Raw genomic sequence first — 20934 nt, 5'->3', positions numbered from 1 at the left:
GCATGAGGGTGCCGGGGCCGTGTTCCCTGGGTGGTCTACAAGGCCCCGATGTTCCCTGCTATCCACCCCCACACAGTATCCACAGCTGATGGACAGTCCACAGACACGGTCTTGGGGATAACAGTTGCTTTAATACAGCGGGAACAAAAGGAAAACAACCCGGAATATACTGTATGTTTCAGTCTTTTTTGGGTAGGCCACGGCAAATACAGCTTGGAGTTGAATGCTGAAGTGCAATTAGGGTTCTGGAGCTTTAAGAGCACGATTTGTTTCAGATTTAATTCTGGTATGCTTTTAGCAGGTTCAGAGTCTCTTGAGCTTAGAGGGTAGATATGATACAGTAATAAGATTGTACAGACCTGGAGTTGATTTCACTGCTAGTTCAGACACGTGCAGTACATGTAAGCAATTGTAGAAAGTTGCCCAGCGCGCTACGGGGACCGGACGGCTGGTGCGTGGACAATGGCATGAAAGCCACTAATATTGCAGTGGGGTGGGAGACCCTCAAACTTCCCAATCTGCATGCAGTAGGGTCTGGTATATACTCAGTATGCCCTACTGTCTGAAGAGATGTATATCTGGCCAGTGAGGATTCAGGATAGGAAGCCTTCAGTATATTGGCTGTAAAAATCAGTAAATGGTGAAATTCTAGGCCTCGGGCCTAGCAGGAGTCTTGTGGTGAAGAGAAACTCCACATAATGTCTTCCCTCAGAGGAGACTCAGCCAGAACCAGAACATTCCAGTTCTTTCCAGACAGAGGCTGGAGAATAGCTCCACCTATTGAGCCATGTGACCAAGAACTGGCCAATAGGAAAACACCCAATGCACACTTCAGATTCTTACAGTTTTCACCAGTAGATGGTGCTAGAACACAGCAAATGAAAAATGCTTTACTTATAACATATAACATAATATTACATATAAGTAAATGTACTTAAAGAAACAGACACAATCTGGACCGGGCCACTACAACTCGTCAAACGCCTAACCATTGCAAGGTCAGCTCTACACTGGGAAACCAACTGATGGTCCTCGACAACAAACAGTATTGGACCTAGTGAGCTCGTATAAAAGGCTCTGGAAGAAATGTCACCACCGATAACTTCTTTACAACCATGGAACTAGCTAAGGTATTGAACTCCTGGAACATGACACTAGTTGGTACAGTGAGAAAAACAAAAGGTTCCTACCTAGCAACATGCAGCCTGCCAAAGAAAGGCCTGTAAACTCGACAAATTTTGCCTACAATCATGATGCAACAGTCTAATCATATGTACCAAAGAAGAACAAATCAGTCGTGCTTCTATCATCTATGCACATGACAGGAGAAGTTGAAGAGACACTAGCAGCCAAGCCAGAGATAATAAAATACTACAACAAAACAAAAGGCGGAGTTGATGTTATGGATAAAATGTTGGGAGAGTACACTGTGAAACGACGAACATTTCGTTGGCCTCTGGCATTTTTCTACAATATGATTGACGTCACTGGATTAGCATCCTACATCATCTACAGAGAACACAATCCAAGCTTCAGGACAAAGGATCAATGAAGAAAGTTCCTGAAAGATCTCGCAAATCAGCTGTGTATGCCTGCAATTGAAGATCGTAGTACAAACCGAATGATGATGAGAAACTATTTTCTTCGAGGTGCAGTAGAAATGATGCATTCTGGTAGCATCGCAAGCAGCAGCTGGCCCTCAAATACCTCATGGTAGTCGTGGACCCTCCCCTGTTGTTGATAGTTGCTATGTCTGCCGAGACCTGAGGCAAAAACAACGTAAGACTAGAAAGTCTTGTGTGGTTTGTGTGAAACCCATTTGCGATGAACACTCGGTAGCAAAGACAACATGCATTACTTGCGAAGAAAATCAATAAAAAATAAAAAAAAAAAAGTGTTACATTTTCTTTTATAATGTAAATGAACAGTTGTTTTACTTGTTTATAATAATATTAAATAGCATTATCATTAAAAATATTCTTTTTTCCTTGCATTATCTTCTCTCAAAATATACAAGGGTACATTTGTACCTGTGCAGCTTGTTATGGATGCAAAAATATCTCGACCCCTTATCTCGGAAGGGGGTGGAGATATTTTATTGAAATTTGGCCAATATATTCTGGACCAAGACTGCAGAGATGTCACGAAATTTCAGCCCTCTACGGCTTTTCGAAAAAAAAAGTTATTGCAATTTTAAAACGGAATAGTTACAATTGTACCTACTCAGCTGGACGAAGGTTACCATGCTGCAAAAGTCGATTTACAATGTGAATATTCTCCGCAGTTCATGCATTGGATTTCTAAAAAGTGATACACAACACTGATAACGGAAGACATCGGATTCTCCCTGCAAGTAAAATCCGGTTAGAATATCTGCTGCATCTGTGCCACCGGGGAATGTTCCCTGTGAGTGCACAGTGGCGCCCCCTGTGGGATTTGTGTCCTCCCTCCCGATGTAATCTCTTACTATTGAGGTTTTTACAAGCTCCACCGCGGTGCCGTTCCACGCCAGATATTGCTCAGATCCAGACTGCATTAGATTCTGCATTTTCTTTGCTGCAGATGTGACGAGGCTGGAAAAAACAAAAACAAAAAACATAATAAAATATTAAAATACAGGTGAATTTAAAGTATTTCTACAGTAGAAGATATTGTGGGAGAAAGAACTATAATGGCCGGTGCATAATATGTGATCTGCCATAGACTCAGCAATCGGTACTGCACTTCTGCGGCACAGGCATCAGTATGGCACATGGTAACCGGAGGACCCTGTACACATTGTGCATTGGGACACAGGAGCCTTAAGCATCATCTCTGGGTAGGGCAACCCCCAGCATTGTATGGAGGTCCTGTACCCTCCTGGAGACTGGGAAAGGAAAGGGGGAGGGGGTCGCACCTCGGATGGCACAACAGCCCCTCTGCCGCAGAAGAGCGCGGCACCAATGTTAATGGCGAGCGATGACTGATGGGACTTGAAAGCGATTTGGCTTCACATTATGTTTTTTGAATGATTGCTTGTTTTCAGAAAAGTCGACCCATAAACAATTAATTTATGGGATGTATGATAACTGTACAGCAGAGACCCCCCTGAGCCCCGAAAATGAGAAATGAGGGGGCAAAATTTGCTAAGTGGATAGAATAAAAATTGAGCATGTGCAACCCTTGTAAAAGGAGCAGAAGTCGCACATGCTCAGTACCGCTCCACTCCGGTACGGAACATTGTGATACCCTCTCCTGTTTGTGATTGGTGGGGAGCCGAGCAGTCAGACCCCCAGCGATCCTATAGATGACGTATTTTGAGGGAATTTTTGGGGAGGCATTGCTGCAATTCACCGTTTGGAGGGAATATTTGTCCTGTCCCCCTCCACTTATAACCTCACTGATTACCCTGAATATTTTGGGTTCCTTTACCTGCAATGTTTGTTATTATTATTGTTATTATTGACCCTCTTGTACTTTTTTTTAGGATAGGATAAAGATCTCCACCCCGAAAAAAAAAAAAAAAAAAGTCTAAAAAGTCTGTAAAGTTGTGGGACATCTGTCATTTACCTGTACGCCCTGTACTCGTACACCTTCAAGTACACCTCTGGATTCAGAAAATCAGCGGGCGTCTTCGCCTGGCAGCCACCGGCAGGAGGTGAGGAGAGGTAAGCTGTGCTGCTTGGTAAGGGCGTCCCTGATTGGGCGCCAGTAAAACATTTCATCAAAAATCTAGAAGAAAAATATAAACAAATGTGAAAATGAAAAGCAGAAAAGTAACTTGTGAATATCGGATATTATTACCTTGCCACCTGCAAGTGCAGGACGGTATTCTCCCCTTCATAAGTACATGAGGCGGTAACCTTGGTGTAGAGCGAGGGTATACCGCTGTACAGGGAGTAGCCGTGGCCCCCACACGCTTTGCGGCACACCTCCACGCCGTTCGAACAGATCTCCGTCGCAAAAGCCTTAATTCCGGCTGTGAGAACGTGGAGCTAAGAAGAAGTATAGAAAGAACATAAGACGCCTTCAACTGGGGACCAGGACCCCACAGGTCCCGAATTATGCACAGTCATAAGGCGGCGTCTGCAATAGGAACTCCGATGCACAAAGTTTAAAGGGAACCTATTAGGTGCTTTATGTACCCAGGACCACAAGCAGTTCTCGGTGCATATTGCTAATCCCTGCCTAACCTTCCCTGTATACACTAACATAGATAAAGAGATCATTAGAAAGAGAATTTCTAAAGATCCTTTATGATATGCTAATGAGTGAGGGGGACTAGTCACAAGGGCGTTACTTCCCCCAACTAGTCAGTCCTCTTAGCATGTTAGTACACCCCTATGGGTGTGTTAACATACTATTCAATGCAGCATCATCAGCGGGGATGCGCGTACCTTTGTCCGCTGTTCAGATGTCCCCGGCACTTCCGGTCATGTGCAGTAGACCTCACTGAAGCCAGGATGCATACACCCAGCTTCATAGTGCGCATGACCGGAAGTGCCAGGACTTCTGGTCATCGGACATACATACGTATGCGCGTCACAGCTGGTGATGCTGCATTGAATATCATGTTCGTACACCCCTGTGAATATGCTAAGTGGGCAGACTAGTCAGGGGAAGTAACACCCTCTGGACTGGTCCTTGGCCTCATTTGCATATTATAAAGGATCTTTAGAAATACTCTCTCTAAAGATCTCTATGTATGCTACTAGATGCAGGTATTAGCAATATGCACCCAGAACTGCACCTGACAGGTTCCCTTTAAAACCAAGGACCTTTTCCTATTCTATTTTTGCAAGCATGAAACATGTCAATTTATGCAAAACTAGAGTTGAGCAACAATATTTGCACTGTCCTTCATGGCAGCCGGACCAGGACAGTCTTCACGTCTGTGCCAAAGTGACCACCGCCCTGGTCCGGCTGCCATGATGTGCAAATCTTTGTTGCTCAGTCCTACTCCAAATCTTCCCCATCTGCTTATAACGCCCCACATGGAGCTCGGAAGCGGAGATATGGGTTGTGGTTTGTTATTATATCAGCCGAGACCTCAGCTCATGGCTAAGAATACAGAGGTCCGCACATCCCAGGATATATATTTGATTAGTTGTGTCCTTTTGTTCTGCAGGGGCGGAGAAATCATCCCCTTCTGCAGCCCACGAGGGACCAGCAGCGAGGTATATGCTCCATGTAGTGTGGATACAGGGTTTTAAACCTTAAGTCACGCAAGTTTTGGGTTGTGGTCTATCAGTAAATACCAGATCTTTATTCCTATTCTCTTGCATATATATTCCTGAAAATACCAGAAATCATGGTACCTCAGGCAGGGAGCTGAAGTTCCCCTTCCGTAGCTCGTCGTATACGTCGTTGTAAAATTTAGCCACGTATTTGGATGTAAAATCGATGGAATAACAAGTTGCCACCAGCGGTAAGAGCTTTTGTTGCTGAGTTTGGTAATCAAGGATTTTTGATTCTTTGCCCCTGGAGGGGTTTGGAAAATAAAATAAAATTTATAAAATATAAAACTAATTTTTAATATATATACACACACATATACACACACAAAAGTGACTTGATTTTTTTTATAACACACCAACATAGAACTTGTTATTTAATTGCAGAAAGGGCACTATTTAGGGAAAAGGAAGAGGTCATCAGAAAAAGACCTATTCTTAAAAATCAGGATTTTGTTTTTTAATACGGAACTTAAAAAAATAAATTAGAAATCTTGCAATTTTCACTCATTTGGAACTAACTTTGTTGCTTCAGGAAGACTTTTCAGTAGTTTCATTATCATCAGAGGCAGCAATAATGACAGGTACACTGCTGATTGCACAGGATCCACCAATCACGGGAGGCAATGTCACAGCTCAAAAATAGAAATGGTACCAGCACAAATCCATAAAAAAAGTTCCAATTTATTCAATGCAAAAAAGGCATAAAAATAAAAAATATAAACTGATATAAGACCGGTACAGGTTATGCGTTTCTGGTTCAACGTGGCCCTTAGGGCGGCTTCCGCATCGCACTTCCGGCGTCACTTTCGACATCGTACTGTGTAAATCATAGATTATACGATTAACGAGCGCAAAAGCGTCGTAATCGTATCATTGTTTCAGGCTCCGATTTTTTCATAATTATGCTGCCGCGACTGGTACGACGTTGTTTCTCGTTCCTGCGGCAGCACACGTCGCTGTGTGTAAAGCCGCAGGAGCGAGGAACATCTACCTGCCGCCGGCGGCTATACGGAAGGAAGGAGGTGGGTGGGATGTTTACATCCTGCTCATCTCCGCCCCTCCGCTTTGATTGGCCGCCTACCGTGTGACGTTGTACGACCCGTCCCCTTAGGAAGGAGGCGGGTCGCCGGCCAGAGCGACGGTCGCAGGGCAGGTGAATGCATGTGAAGCTGGCGTAGTGATAATTTTCGCTACGCCAGCTATCACAAGATATTGTACCTGCGACGGGGGCGGGGACTATCGCGTGCGACATCGCAGCATCGCCTTGCGATGTCGCAATGTGCAAAGCCCGCCTTAGTCTCCACCACCAATGTCACAGCTCACCTGCTCCCCCTCTCCAGTTATCTTTGCACACACTGATTAGATGCTTCAATACAGAACAAGATGGGATCTGAGTCTACTCATTGCTGCTCATGTACATGTGAAGTTACTGAAACCGAAGATTAAAGCCTGTGTGAAGCCTCAAAAAAAATCAAGATTTCTAACTTATTTTTAAAATACAGATTGTGAGATATTATATATATATATCTATAGTTATATATTACACACAGTACAGACCAAAAGTTTGGACACACTTCATTCCAAGAGTTTTCTTTGTTTTCATGACTCTGAAAATTGTAGATTCACGTTGATGGCATCAAAACTATGAATTAACACATGTGGAATGAAATACATGACAAAAAAGTGTGAAACAACTGAAAATATGTCTTATATTCTAGGTTCTGCAAAGTAGCCACCTTTTGCTTTGATTGCCAAGAATGTGCAAAGCAGTATTCTCTTGATGAGCTTCAAGACGTAGTCACTGGAAATGGTTGTCACTTCACAGGTGTGCCCTGTCAGGTTTAATAAGTGGGATTTCTTTCCTTATAAATGGGGTTGGGACTATCATTTGTGTTGTGCAGAAGTCTGGTGGATACACAGCTGATAGTCCTACTGAATAGACTGTTAGAATTTGTATTATGGCAAGAAAAAAGCAGCTAAAGAAAAACGAGTGGCCATCATTACTTTAAGAAATGACAGGCAGTCTGAAAAATTGGTAAAACTTTGAAAGTGTCCCCGAGTGCAGTGGCAAAAACCAAACACTACAAAGAAACTGGCGCACATGAGGACCGCCCCAGGAAAGGAAGACCAAGAGTCACCTCTGCTGCGGAGGATAAGTTTATCAGAGTCACCAGACTCAGAAATCACAGGTTAACAGCAGCTCAGATTAGAGACCAGGTCAATGCCACACAGAGTTCTAGCAGCAGACAGCTCTAGAAGAACTGTTAAGAGGAGACTTTGTGCAGCAGCCTTCATGGTAAAATAGCTGCTGGGAAACCACTGCTAAGGACAGGCAACAAGCAGAAGAGACTTGTTTGGGCTAAAGAACACAAGGAATGGACATTAGACCAGTGGAAATCTGTGGTTTAGTCTGAGGAGTCCAAATTTGAGATCTTTGGATCCAACCACCGTGTCTTTGTAGAAAAGGTGAACGGATGGACTCTACATGCCTGGTTCCCACCGTGAAGCATGGAGGAGGAGGTGTGATGGTGTGGGGGGGGGGGGGCTTTTCTGGCGACACTGTTGGGGATTTATTCAAAATTGAAGGCATACTGAACCAGCATGGCTACCACAGCATCTTGCAGCGGCGTGCTATTCCATCCGGTTTGCGTTTAGTTGCACCATCATTTATTTTTCAACAGGACAATGACCCCAAACACACCTCCAGGCTGTGTAAGGGCTATTTGACTAAGAAGGAGGGTGATTGGGTGCTACGCCAGATGACCTGGCCTCCACAGTCACCAGACCTGAACCCAATCGAAATGGTTTGGGGTGAGCTTGGCCGCAGAGTGAAGGCAAAAGGGCCAACAAGTGCTAAGCATCTTTGTCATGTAAAACTGTTGAAGGTTCTTCACCCCCCTCGTTTCCACCATCAGCTACAGATCGTCATGACGATTATCTGATCGGCCTGGAAGCTTAAGGTATTTACAACATGGGTGATGGGAGAACTAAAGCCCAAAGATGCAGAGAAAGACTATTCTTGTTAATGTTATATTGGCGGGAAAACTTCCAAAGCAGGTTTTAAGTGCTGTGTTAATGCTAGAAAAATGAAAAACATATTTCCAGAATCCCTGTGGAGTGCTGAACCCAACGCACTGTCTAGTTCCACTAGGAGATCGCCGGAATCACGACAAATTAGTATTGGCCAGTAAAATTGTGCTAGAGGCGTTGTGTTTGGTATCAATGTAAATGTAAAATCGAGATATAAAATATGACGCTAATATCTTTCACATGTGTGGCCCAGGAGCAAAGATATGAAAAATCCTAGAATTATGGAACTTTGTGACAATCTCAAACCCAGCCCACAAGCGACTGTAAAATGATGTCACAGGCAAGGGGGGCTATCAAGAGCATAAGAGACAGCTCCTGTCTGGGGGGAGTCAGTCAGCACTTGGAGGGCATCAGAAAGGGTGATGCTGGCCGTTCTACCATCTTGGAGTTCCCTCCCTCCCTAAGCTTGGACGTCACTTCTAGGGCACGAGTGTAGTAAGTTTCACTTTTATTCCTTTTATTTTAATGTAACTGTCTATGCCGTAATGTGTATTGTTCCCTTTTGTAAATTCTTGTATAATTTTTTTAAAAACACTGCCTATTTTCGGATTAAATATATAAACATTTAATAGTTTCTTCCTCATGCTTTATATACGAATCCAATAAACCCAAAGGGCCTATTGCTATCTGAAACGGGTCCCCAGCTACCTGTAGAAAGTCTGGGTGGTGGCAGCGTAATTGTTATTGCATAGAATTATTGGAGTGCTATCATTAAGGGTACGGAGGTGTAATATATATATATATATATATATATATATATATATATATATATTCCATTAGTGGGAATCGGTGATATATACATTTACCCTTGCTGTGAGACCTCCAATATTTGGCATTATTAGCTCAGCAGCCTCATCTTATACATTGTCCTGCAGTACCAAAAGTGGCCTGCAGACAAGGGGGGCGCTAGAGAGTAGTCGTGTGTAACAAATAAGTGAACAGCTGCGGATTTCTGAGTGACTTCCCCGCCTGTTCATAACAATCTCTGGGAACTCCTTCAAGACTGTTGGAAAACCATTTCCGGTGACTACCTCTTGAAGCTCATCAAGAGAATGCCAAGAGTGTGCAAAGCAGTAATCAAAGCAAAAGGTGGCTACTGTGAAGAGCCTAGAATATAAGACATATTTTCAGTTGTTTCACACTTTAAGCATTTCATTCCACATGTGTTACTTCATAGTTTGATGCCTTCAATGTGAATCTACAATTTTCAGTCACTGCAGGGAGATTGTACCCTCCACAGATTACGGCTGATCGCTGACGGACTCTTCTAGTGTTGGTAAACTTACCCCGGCTTTAACTCTGACTGGCGTCTGACAGCCGAGTATCGGACGGAGATGGTGCAGGCCTTCATCAGCGCCTCCAGCACCTCATCCCGGAGCATCTTGACCCGCACCAAAATCATGCTGAAATAGTTTATCTTGTCAGATCCACTTTTAATGTAGGAGCCATCGGGCAGAACCTGGTGTCAAGGAGGAAATCAACAAGACTGTGTTTTAGAGTATTTCATACATGGAGGATTTTAAGGCTGCACCCCTCTATCTCTCCCAATATCACTTTGGGATAAAAGGGACAGGGAGCGCCTATGTTGTCCCTTATACTAGGAGACCATAGGCCATCTTTGACCTCCGGATTACTCCTAATGGTGGAGACGCTGGAGCCTTGTGCCTTTCTATACTACTGAAAAGAAGGGAATTTTGTTTACTTACCGTAAATTCCTTTTCTTCTAGCTCCAATTGGGAGACCCAGACAATTGGGTGTATAGCTACTGCCTCCGGAGGCCACACAAAGTATTACACTTAAAAGTGTAAGGCCCCTCCCCTTCTGGCTATACACCCTCCCGTGGGATCACGGGCTCCTCAGTTTTAGTGCAAAAGCAAGAAGGAGGAAAGCCATTAACAGGTTTAAAGACAAATTCAATCCGAAGAAACATCGGAGAACTGAAACCATTCAACATGAACAACATGTGCACCCGGAAAAACCAAAAATCCCTAAGAAAACAGGGCGGGTGCTGGGTCTCCCAATTGGAGCTAGAAGAAAAGGAATTTACGGTAAGTAAACAAAATTCCCTTCTTCTTTGTCGCTCCTAATTGGGAGACCCAGACAATTGGGACGTCCAAAAGCAGTCCCTGGGTGGGTAAAAGAATACCTCGTGATAGGGCCGTCAAACAGCCCTGTCCTACAGGTGGGCAACCGCCGCCTGAAGGACTTGTCTACCTAGGCTGGCGTCCGCCGAAGCGTAGGTATGCACCTGATAATGCTTGGTAAAGGTGTGCAGACTCGACCAGGTAGCCGCCTGGCACACCTGCTGAGCCGTAGCCTGGTGCCGTAATGCCCAGGACGCACCCACGGCTCTGGTAAAATGGGCCTTCAGCCCTGAAGGAACCGGAAGCCCCGCAGAACGGTAGGTTTCAAGAATAGGTTCCTTGATCCACCGAGCCAGGGTGGATTTGGAAGCTTGCGACCCTTTACGCTGACCAGCGACAAGGACAAAGAGTGCATCCGAGCGGCGTAAGGGCGCCGTGCGGGAAATGTAGATCCTGAGTGCTCTGACCAGATCCAACAAATGCAAACCTTTCTCAAATTGATGAACTGGATGAGGACACAAGGAAGGTAATGTGACATCCTGATTGAGATGAAAGGGGGATACCACCTTAGGGAGAAACTCAGGAATCGGACGTAGAACCACCTTGTCCTGGTGAAACACCAGGAAGGGAGATTTGCATGACAACGCCGCTAGCTCGGACACTCTCCGAAGAGACGTGACCGCTACTAGAAAGGCCACTTTCTGTGAAAGACGAGAAAGGGAAACATCCTTCATAGGCTCGAAAGGCGGCTTCTGGAGAGCAATTAGAACCTTGTTCAGATCCCAGGGCTCTAACGGCCGCTTGTAAGGAGGGACGATATGACAAACCCCTTGCAGGAACGTGCGTACCTGAGGAAGTCGTGCTAGGCGTTTCTGAAAAAATACAGATAGCGCTGAGACTTGTCCTTTAAGGGAGCTGAGCGACAAACCTTTTTCCAACCCGGATTGCAGGAAGGAAAGAAAAGTAGGCAATGCAAAAGGCCAGGGAGAAACTCCCTGAGCAGCGCACCAAGATAAGAATATCTTCCACGTCCTGTGGTAGATTTTGGCGGAGGATGGTTTTCTAGCCTGTCTCATGGTGGCAATAACCTTTCGAGATAATCCTGAAGACGCTAGGATCCAGGACTCAATGGCCACACAGTCAGGTTCAGGGCCGCAGAATTCAGATGGAAAAACGGCCCTTGAGACAGCAAGTCTGGTCGTTCTGGTAGTGCCCATGGTTGGCCTACCGTGAGGTGCCACAGATCTGGGTACCACGATCTCCTCGGCCAGTCTGGGGCGACGAGGATGGCGCGGCGGCAGTCGGCCCTGATCTTGCGCAGCACTCTGGGTAACAATGCCAGAGGTGGGAACACATAAGGTAGCCGGAACTGTGACCAATCTTGAACTAAGGCGTCTGCCGCCAGAGCTCGGTGATCGTGAGACCGTGCCATGAAAGCCGGGACCTTGTTGTTGTGCCGTGACGCCATCAGGTCGACGTCCGGCATCCCCCAGCGGCGACAGATCTCCTGAAACACGTCCGGGTGAAGGGACCATTCCCCTGCGTCCATACCCTGGCGACTGAGGAAGTCTGCTTCCCAGTTTTCCACGCCTGGGATGTGAACTGCGGATATGGTGGATGCCGTGTCTTCCACCCACGTCAGAATCCGTCGGACTTCCTGGAAGGCTTGCCGACTGCGTGTTCCACCTTGGTGGTTGATGTACGCTACCGCTGTGGAGTTGTCCGACTGAATTCGGATCTGCTTGCCTTCCAGCCACTGCTGGAAGGCTTGTAGGGCAAGATACACTGCTCTGATTTCCAGAACATTGATCTGAAGGGTGGACTCTTCCTGAGTCCACGTCCCTTGAGCCCTGTGGTGGAGAAACACTGCTCCCCACCCCGATAGACTCGCGTCTGTCGTGACTACCTCCCAGGATGGGGGTAGAAAGGACTTTCCTTTCGACAAAGCGGTGGGAAGAAGCCACCACCGAAGAGATTCCTTGGCCGCCTGAGAAAGGGAGACGTCTCTGTCGAGGGACGTCGACTTCCCGTCCCATTGGCGGAGAATGTCCCATTGTAGTGGACGGAGATGAAACTGCGCGAAAGGGACTGCTTCCATTGCTGCTACCATCTTCCCTAGGAAGTGCATGAGGCGTCTCAAGGGGTGTGACTGGCCTTGAAGGAGAGATTGCACCCCTGTCTGTAGTGAACGCTGTTTGTCCAGCGGAAGCTTCACTATCGCTGAGAGAGTATGAAACTCCATGCCAAGATATGTTAGCGATTGGGTCGGGGTTAGATTTGACTTTGAAAAGTTGATGATCCACCCGAAACTCTGGAGAGTCTCTAGCGCAACGTTCAGGCTGTGTTGGCATGCCTCTTGAGAGGGTGCCTTGAAAAGTAGATCGTCCAAATACGGGATCACAGAGTGACCTTGAGAGTGCAGGACTGCTACTACTGCTGCCATGACCTTGGTGAAGACACGTGGGGCTGTCGCCAGCCCGAAAGGCAGAGCTACGAACTGAAGGTGTTCGTCTCCTATAACGAAGCGTAGAAAACGCTGGTGCTCTGGAGCAATCGGCACGTGGAGATAAGCATCCTTGATGTCTATAGATGCTAGGAAATCTCCTTGAGACATTGAGGCGATGACGGAGCGAAGGGATTCCATTCGGAACCGCCTGGTTTTTACGTGCTTGTTGAGCAGTTTTAGATCCAGAACGGGACGGAATGACCCGTCCTTTTTTGGCACCACAAACAAGTTGGAGTAAAAACCGTGACCTTGTTCCTGAAGAGGAACGGGGGTCACCACTCCTTCCGCTTTTAGAGTGGACACCGCTAGCAGCAGAGCATCGGCTCGGTCGGGAGGTGGAGAAGTTCTGAAGAAGCGAGTTGGAGGACGAGAGCTGAACTCTATCCTGTACCCGTGAGACAGAATGTCTCTCACCCAACGGTCTGTGACCTGTGGCAGCCAAATGTCGCCAAAGCGGGAGAGCCTGCCACCGACCGAGGATGCGGAGAGAGGAGGCCGAAAGTCATGAGGAAGCCGCCTTGGTAGCGGGTCTTCCGGCTGTCTTTTTTGGGCGTGACTGAGTCCGCCAAGAATCTGAGCTCCTCTGATCCTTTTGAGTCCTTTTGGACGAGGAGAATTGGGACCTGCCTGAGCCTCAAAAGGACCGAAACCCCGACTGTCCTCTCCTCTGTTGGGGTTTGTTTTGTCTGGGCTGAGGTAAGGATGAATCTTTACCCTTGGAGTGTTTAATGATTTCATCCAAGCGCTCACCAAACAGTCGGTCACGAGAAAATGGCAAACTGGTTAAACACTTTTTGGAAGCAGAATCTGCCTTCCATTCTCTTAACCACAAGGCTCTGCGTAAAACCACGGAGTTGGCGGACGCCACTGCCGTACGGCTCGTAGAGTCTAGGACAGCATTAATCGCGTAAGACGCAAATGCAGACATTTGAGAGGTTAAGGGTGCCACCTGCGGAGCAGATGTACGTGTGACCGTGTCAATCTGTGTAAGACCAGCTGAAATAGCTTGGAGTGCCCATACGGCTGCGAATGCCGGAGCCAATGACGCGCCAATAGCCTCATAGATGGATTTCAACCAGAGCTCCATCTGCCTGTCAGTGGCATCCTTAAGTGCCGCTCCATCTTCCACTGCAACTAAGGATCTAGCTGCAAGCCTGGAGATTGGAGGATCCACCTTGGGACACTGGGTCCAGCCCTTGACCACGTCAGGGGGAAAAGGATAACGTGTATCCTTAAGCCGTTTGGAAAAACGCTTATCCGGATAAGCGTGGTGTTTCTGGATTGCCTCTCTAAAGTCAGAGTGGTCTAGAAATACACTTAATTTACGCTTGGGATACCTGAAATGGAATTTCTCCTGCTGTGAAGCTGTCTCCTCCACAGGAGGAGCAGGGGGAGAAATGTCCAACATTTTATTGATGGACGCTATGAGATCATTCACTATGGCGTCACCATCAGGTGTATCCAAATTGAGAGCGGTCTCAGGATCAGAATCCTGATCAGCTACCTCCGCCTCATCATACAGAGAGTCCTGCTGGGACCCTGACCAGTGTGATGAAGTCGAGGGCCGCTCATAGCGAGCTCGCTTAGGCTGTCTGGGACTGTCGTCCGTGTCAGAGCCATCACCCTGGGATGCAAGTGACACCCCCGGATCCCGGAGCTGTTCCAACTGAGGGGGACCAGGGAGCCATGAGTTAACAGTGCCCATGGCCTGAGTTACTGGTCTAGACTGCAATGTTTCAAGAATTTTAGTCATAGTCACAGACAATCTGTCTGCAAAAACTGCAAACTTCGTCCCTGTCACCTGGACAGTATTCACAGGAGGTTCTGCCTGGGTCACCTCCAGCAGAGGCCCCGGCTGAGCAAGTGCCACAGGGGCCGAGCACTGCACACAGTGGGGGTCAGTGGAACCTGCCGGTAGAACAGCCCCACATGCGGTACAAGCAGCATAGAAAGCCTGTGCCTTGGCACCTTTGCTTTTTGCGGTCGACATGCTGTTGTGTCCTCTGAGTAATCTAGGAGGGTATATAGGAGAGAATCACCGCGACCGTACAGTGCAATGTATAGCTGCAAGCATAAAATACAAATATACACTTCGGCACCAGTGGGGGTCAGCCCTTGAGGGCAGCTTACCGCCCGCTGAAAAGCGGGTGTGTGGGCACCAGAATCCCGTGTCTGGGTCTCCCAGTCTCCTCTCTCCAGCTCAGACTGCACACAGGAATGGCTGCCGGCGTCCTGTGAAGAGGGGCGGACCGTGGGCGTGCCTCAAACAAAGTGCGGGAAACTGGCGTCCCACTGTGCCCAGTGTGAGGGCTGGAGTATGCAAAGCAGACTCCAGCCCTCTGCGCTGACGTTCTGTACAGCGTCCCGCCCTTCCCCTGACTGGCAGGCCTGGGGGCGGGAAGGAAAACGAAACTAGGCCGCAAAAAGCCGGGGACTCGAGTAATAAGCGCGGCCGTCATATATGCACGGCCAGCGCGGAAGTCCCCGGCGCACCACAAGTCCCAGCCGCGCCGCAGCGAAAAAACTGACAACAGCGGCCGGCGCGGCAGTTTCAAATACATGTCCCCTCTCAGCAGAGCTGTAGATAGGAATGGCACCAGCGCGCAGCGCTGTTGTCCCCGGCGCACTAACACACCCAGCAATGCTGCGGTGTGCGCGCGATATGTACGGGGACACAGAGTACCTTGACGTAGCAGGGCCTGTCCCTGACGATACTCAGCTCCATTCCAGCAGATTCTCCAGGGGCTGTGGATGGAGCACGGTCTCAGTGCCTGGAGACCGGTAAAATCCCACTTCACCCAGAGCCCGAAGGGGGATGGGGAAGGAAGCAGCATGTGGGCTCCAGCCTCCGTACCCGCAATGGGTACCTCAACCTTAACAAACACCGCCGACAAAAGTGGGGTGAGAAGGGAGCATGCTGGGGGCCCTATATGGGCCCTCTTTTCTTCCATCCGACATAGTCAGCAGCTGCTGCTGACTAAACAGTGGAGCTATGCGTGTATGTGTGCCTCCTTCGCACAAAGCATGAAAACTGAGGAGCCCGTGATCCCACGGGAGGGTGTATAGCCAGAAGGGGAGGGGCCTTACACTTTTAAGTGTAATACTTTGTGTGGCCTCCGGAGGCAGTAGCTATACACCCAATTGTCTGGGTCTCCCAATTAGGAGCGACAAAGAAATACTATGCTAATACCCCCCTCCCCCAGGGAGGGACAAAGCAGGAGTGAGATGATAAACAGATAAGGAGAGACAAGGGAAAATCAAAACTCACACACCACATACACCCAGGAATAGACAAAGAGACTCAGGAGAAAAGCAAGAGCAGGAGGGGGATCACAACCACACACACAGCAACAGGTATCACACCGGATGGTCTGTGGAGGTTTGGGAATCCCGACTAAGATTAACTATAGCTGGCATAGATGGAAGTGTCCAGCCAGCATAAATAGGAGAGAGCAGATGTGATTGGTTCCCCCACAAAATGTGATCAAAAGACTAACAAGCAGACTAGCAGAGATTAACTCTTGTTAGCCGGCCTATGAACTACCAATTTGATGGTTGATGCCCAAGTCAGGCTGTGCGGATTACAGACAGCAGAGAAGTTATCGGGCGGAGTGTCAGAGTCTGTAGTTTGAGCAGAACCCGACGCCACCATGACAGTTGGTGAAGTTCGTAAAAATGTCCGTGTGACACCCAGAGGGAGAACATAATTGAGAATGGTGTCATGAAAGGACAGGACGTCCATGTGATCTTCATTAGCCTCACAATGTGACACTACAGTGATAGAAACTGTCAGCAAGGAGGGGAACTGACAGGTGGTTTCCTTGTGACACCCGAGGAAACGAGAATTTAGTTTGCACTCAAATATTTATCTTACAATACAACGTTTGCTCTTCATTACGAATCACACAACATTCTACATGAATCGTTATACTGGTCTGCACCGGCTGCTCCTGGAAACAGTCAGCAAGCATGGTAATTGTCAGATCACCAGTAGCTCCAATACGACAGAGGGATATATAGATGAATCCAGCGAGCAGCTCGGAAGCTCCAGACCTGGAAATGCAGCGTCCTGCACAATCTGGAACGCCTTATACTGCCGGCAGGGGAGGTTTAGGCAAAATGAGGCACTGAGCAAATATTAAAATAGAGGGGCTCCAAATGCTAAAATATTGCCCCATCTTAGTCACATCTGCTGCAGGTTCACAATAAATGATGGGGTAGAAGCAAAGAACCTCTTATCCCATGCGTACAGCAGGTGAAATACCGGGGGAAGGACCTTTGGTCACATGACCATGATACCACCAAAGGTCCTTGTAACCTGCCCCGATAACGCAGCACTGGCGTTATTACTGCAGGCTGGTTCAGGCTATGGAGTGACCCTTTTGGGGATATGGGCCCAGAGCAATTACCCAGTTTACTCCCCCCATAATACTTCAGAATGAAAGCAAGAAACAGATGACAGGTTTAGTTTTAAAAGATGTTTTCACATACAAAAAAAACTAGTGCAATTAAAAGGGACTAAAAAAAAAAAAAAGAAAAAAAGAAAGGTTCTTTGTAGATTGTGAAAAAATAAAAATTATATAATAAAATTATAATGATACAATTATAATAAAAAAATGAAATAATAATAATAATAATAAATAATAATAATAATTTCAACCAAACCTAGCAATTTTCACACTGTCCACTAGGCCCACACTCCCTTTTCTGTACAGATTGCTTTTTAGCTGTTTCATTATCATCACAGACAGGATTATAGCTATTTACAGTACATAACCCAGGATCCACCATTCAAATAGGTGATGTCACAGCTCACCTCCCCCCTCCTGTACAATGACTAACACTTCTGTATACAGTACATAACACTGAATCCACCATTCACAATAGGAGATATCACAGCTCACCTCCTCCCCTTTGCTTCACATCGACCTTCACCCCAATTAGTGCATGCTCACTAAATACTTTGATATAATTCAGATAGGTCAGAGTCCATCTATTGTTTGTAATATTCATATTAACAATAAGAAAAATCTGAATTTGTAAGGTATAATTAACATAAACTTGATGTAAATATTAGATAATTTCCAGTTGATGCATACTCATATAAAGACAATGGATGGGGTGAAGAGCAGAATAGAGGGCTCAGGACGGGCGGAGAATGTGGTGAGGGGTATTCCACCCCCGCGTCTCACCTGCGAGTATCGGCACAACATGTTTTCTCTTGGGATTCGAACATTCCTCATGATGAGGTAGCCATTGTCAATGTGCTCAAAGGACATCTTAGGCCCAATGTCCCCAACAGATATTCCTGGAAAAAAAAGCAAAACAGGTGATGTAACATGATCTGTCCTGGTGCTTACTGAAATTTAAAAGAGGTGGGGGGGGGAGGGCTCTTCCACATACACCATGGAAGAAGCAACCCGTAAGACGAACGGACGTGATCTGTACGGCCAGCTTCACTGTAGTTCCATCCGGGAAATGGCCTTTGGCAGCTCCGGGTTCAGCCTTGCAGCAGCAATTTGAGGAACAAAAAAAAAAAAAAAGTTTTCAATTTCAAAGATGACCTGTCGGCGGGTCAACCGTGACCAGATTTTGCTACCTTTGGATTTTTTTTTTTTTAATCTCCCATACGGTTAGTGATTTTATTTTTTGGACTAATTTCAATCGTTTTTAGTTCTCAAGGGGGCGTGTCTCAGGATTCTTGGGGGCGTGTCTTTACATCCATGTTATTAGTATTTGGTAGCATTGCTCTTACACTGTGATTTGGGGGAAACGTTATGGATCCTTCCACAAGCTTCTCACCATAGTTTGTGGATTTTTTTAATAGAACTGAGATCAGGGCATTGTGATGGCCACTCCAAAACATTGACTCTTATCCTTAAGCCACTGTTTAACCAGTTTGGCAGTAGCTTCTGGTCATTGTCCATTTGGAAGACCCATTTCCACCCAAGCTTTAAGAAAACTTGCAGATGCGTCTGTTGTATATAGAGTGTGGAGGGAAAAATCTGCAGATGTGTCTGTATATAGAGAGTGGAGGGAGAAATCTGCAGATGCGTCTGTATATAGAGAGCGGAGGGAAAAACCTGCAGATGCTTCTGTATAGCAAGCAGAGGGAAAAACCTGCAGATGTGTCTGTATATAGAGAGTGGAGGGAAAAATCTGCAGATGTGTCTGTATAGAGAGTGGAGGGAAAAACCTGCAGATGCTTCTGTATAGCAAGCAGAGGGGAAAACCTGCAGATGTGTCTGTATATAGAGAGCGGAGGGGAAAACCTGCAGATGTGTCTGTATATAGAGAGTGGAGGGAAAAATCTGCAGATGTGTCTGTATAGAGAGTGGAGGGAAAAACCTGCAGATGCTTCTGTATAGCAAGCAGAGGGGAAAACCTGCAGATGTGTCTGTATATAGAGAGCGGAGGGGAAAACCTGCAGATGTGTCTGTATAGAGAGTGGAGGGGAAAATCTGCAGATGCGTCTGTATAGAGAGCAGAGGGAAAAACCTGCAGATGTGTCTTTATAGATAGTTTATGTAAACTTCTGGTTTCAACTATATACTGAAAAATTGATTTGTGATGTTACCTGGCAGTGGAGCGTGATCCTTCAGACTTCGGACCTGGACTATGAACGGATGCATGCCGTGCTTCTTCCCGTTGCTGTATAGCTGGGCGAGCACCACCGAATGAGTGCAAGTTTTTCCTACTGTACATATCAAAAATACAGAAAAAAACATTTTTTTAATACTTTAAAAATCAAATAAATAAATGGAGCAATTACTAAAATGTAAATATTACTTACAGTTTCCGGGCCACCACTTGGTGGCTGTTATCTGCGGAGTGTCCATTATAAATTCCTGGGTGCCGGGGTCGTATGTGGCTGTGGTTTCTAAACCCCGCAGATATGTGCCTGCAAATACAGCACTGATAGGGTTAACATTTACTTTAATCAGAGGTGTCTGCTCTATACAGATTTATTATATAGGAAAAAAAGAACAAAGATTGTGACCCTGCCGGGAACACATGACACCTCACAGGATCCGGATTTATTTAAATCCAGCCATTGTCTTCTCTGACAATAATGATGCTATTGTTTTATTATGTCATACTCATTAATAGTGAAAAGAAGAAACTTTTATAATGTATCTTATCAGAGAAACCTGCTTCTTTCTCCTCCAGGGCTGATCATGTAATTCTGAATTCATCATGGGTAACATCTGTATTCAGGGAGGACATTTACACATTCCTGAGACAGGAGATGACAGTTGGTGCTTGTAAACTTCTACGGAGGAGCTAGAGGCACAAACAGACATTCTACTGAACTTTACATAGAACTTTACAAGCACCACTAGTCATCAGTCATGTCAGTAATGGGAATGTCTGTATTCACAGAAGACATTCTTTCTCATTACTGAGATAGGAGACGACAGTTGGTGCTTGTAAAATTCTATGGAGAGAACAAGGGGAGGAGCTAGAGACCAACACAGACATTCTACTGAACGTTCCATAGAATTTTACAGGCATCAATAGTTATTTCTCATACATGCTGCATAATTAAATACATGCACTCTTTTTAAAGAGAAATATATATATATATATTATTTATATATATATATATATATATATATATATATATATATATATATACATATATACACACACACATATATATATTCTGTCAATGAAGCTAAACATGTGCTTTGTTTTTTGTGTATCATTTTTGTATACATGTCATGTTTGATCACATTTAATTGCATTTTTGGGAAGGCTGAGGATCCTCAGAAAAAAATTCTGTCTTTCCATTTTTTTTTGTATTTGCAGTGCTTACAATATGCATTAGTTTTATATTTTCATAAATTGGACTTTTATGGAACCATCTACACCAAATAGATCTATTTTGTTACATTTCTATAGTTTTGAACAGGAAGGGAAAAAAAAAAAAGGCGTCGATGCGCAAATTTTATATTTTAAAGCCCTTCTTTATTTTTTACCATTATCCAATATCCCCACTTATATTCTAGCCTTTAAATAAAAAAAAAAAAAAAAA

At 45.8% G+C, this 20934-nt stretch overlaps 1 protein-coding gene across 1 annotated transcript in view; it reads right to left on the bottom strand.

The window, feature by feature from the left end:
• LOC142249082 (peroxisomal acyl-coenzyme A oxidase 2-like) overlaps nt 1–20934 on the bottom strand; it is a 37918-nt gene that overhangs the window by 12213 nt on the left and 4771 nt on the right. The window contains exons 4-11 of the mRNA XM_075320674.1: nt 19690–19797; nt 19474–19593; nt 18089–18204; nt 9593–9765; nt 5298–5460; nt 3784–3974; nt 3550–3711; nt 2468–2573 (exon numbers count right to left, since the gene is read on the bottom strand). Of these exons, the coding sequence (XP_075176789.1) occupies nt 2468–2573; nt 3550–3711; nt 3784–3974; nt 5298–5460; nt 9593–9765; nt 18089–18204; nt 19474–19593; nt 19690–19797 (1139 nt within the window). The remainder of the gene's footprint in view (nt 1–2467; nt 2574–3549; nt 3712–3783; nt 3975–5297; nt 5461–9592; nt 9766–18088; nt 18205–19473; nt 19594–19689; nt 19798–20934) is intronic.

The sequence above is a fragment of the Anomaloglossus baeobatrachus genome, chromosome 8 (assembly GCF_048569485.1).
Source record: "Anomaloglossus baeobatrachus isolate aAnoBae1 chromosome 8, aAnoBae1.hap1, whole genome shotgun sequence".
Lineage (NCBI taxonomy): Eukaryota > Metazoa > Chordata > Amphibia > Anura > Aromobatidae > Anomaloglossus > Anomaloglossus baeobatrachus.
Note: the sequence above shows the minus strand (reverse complement) of the source record. Positions and strands in the feature narration are given on the sequence as shown.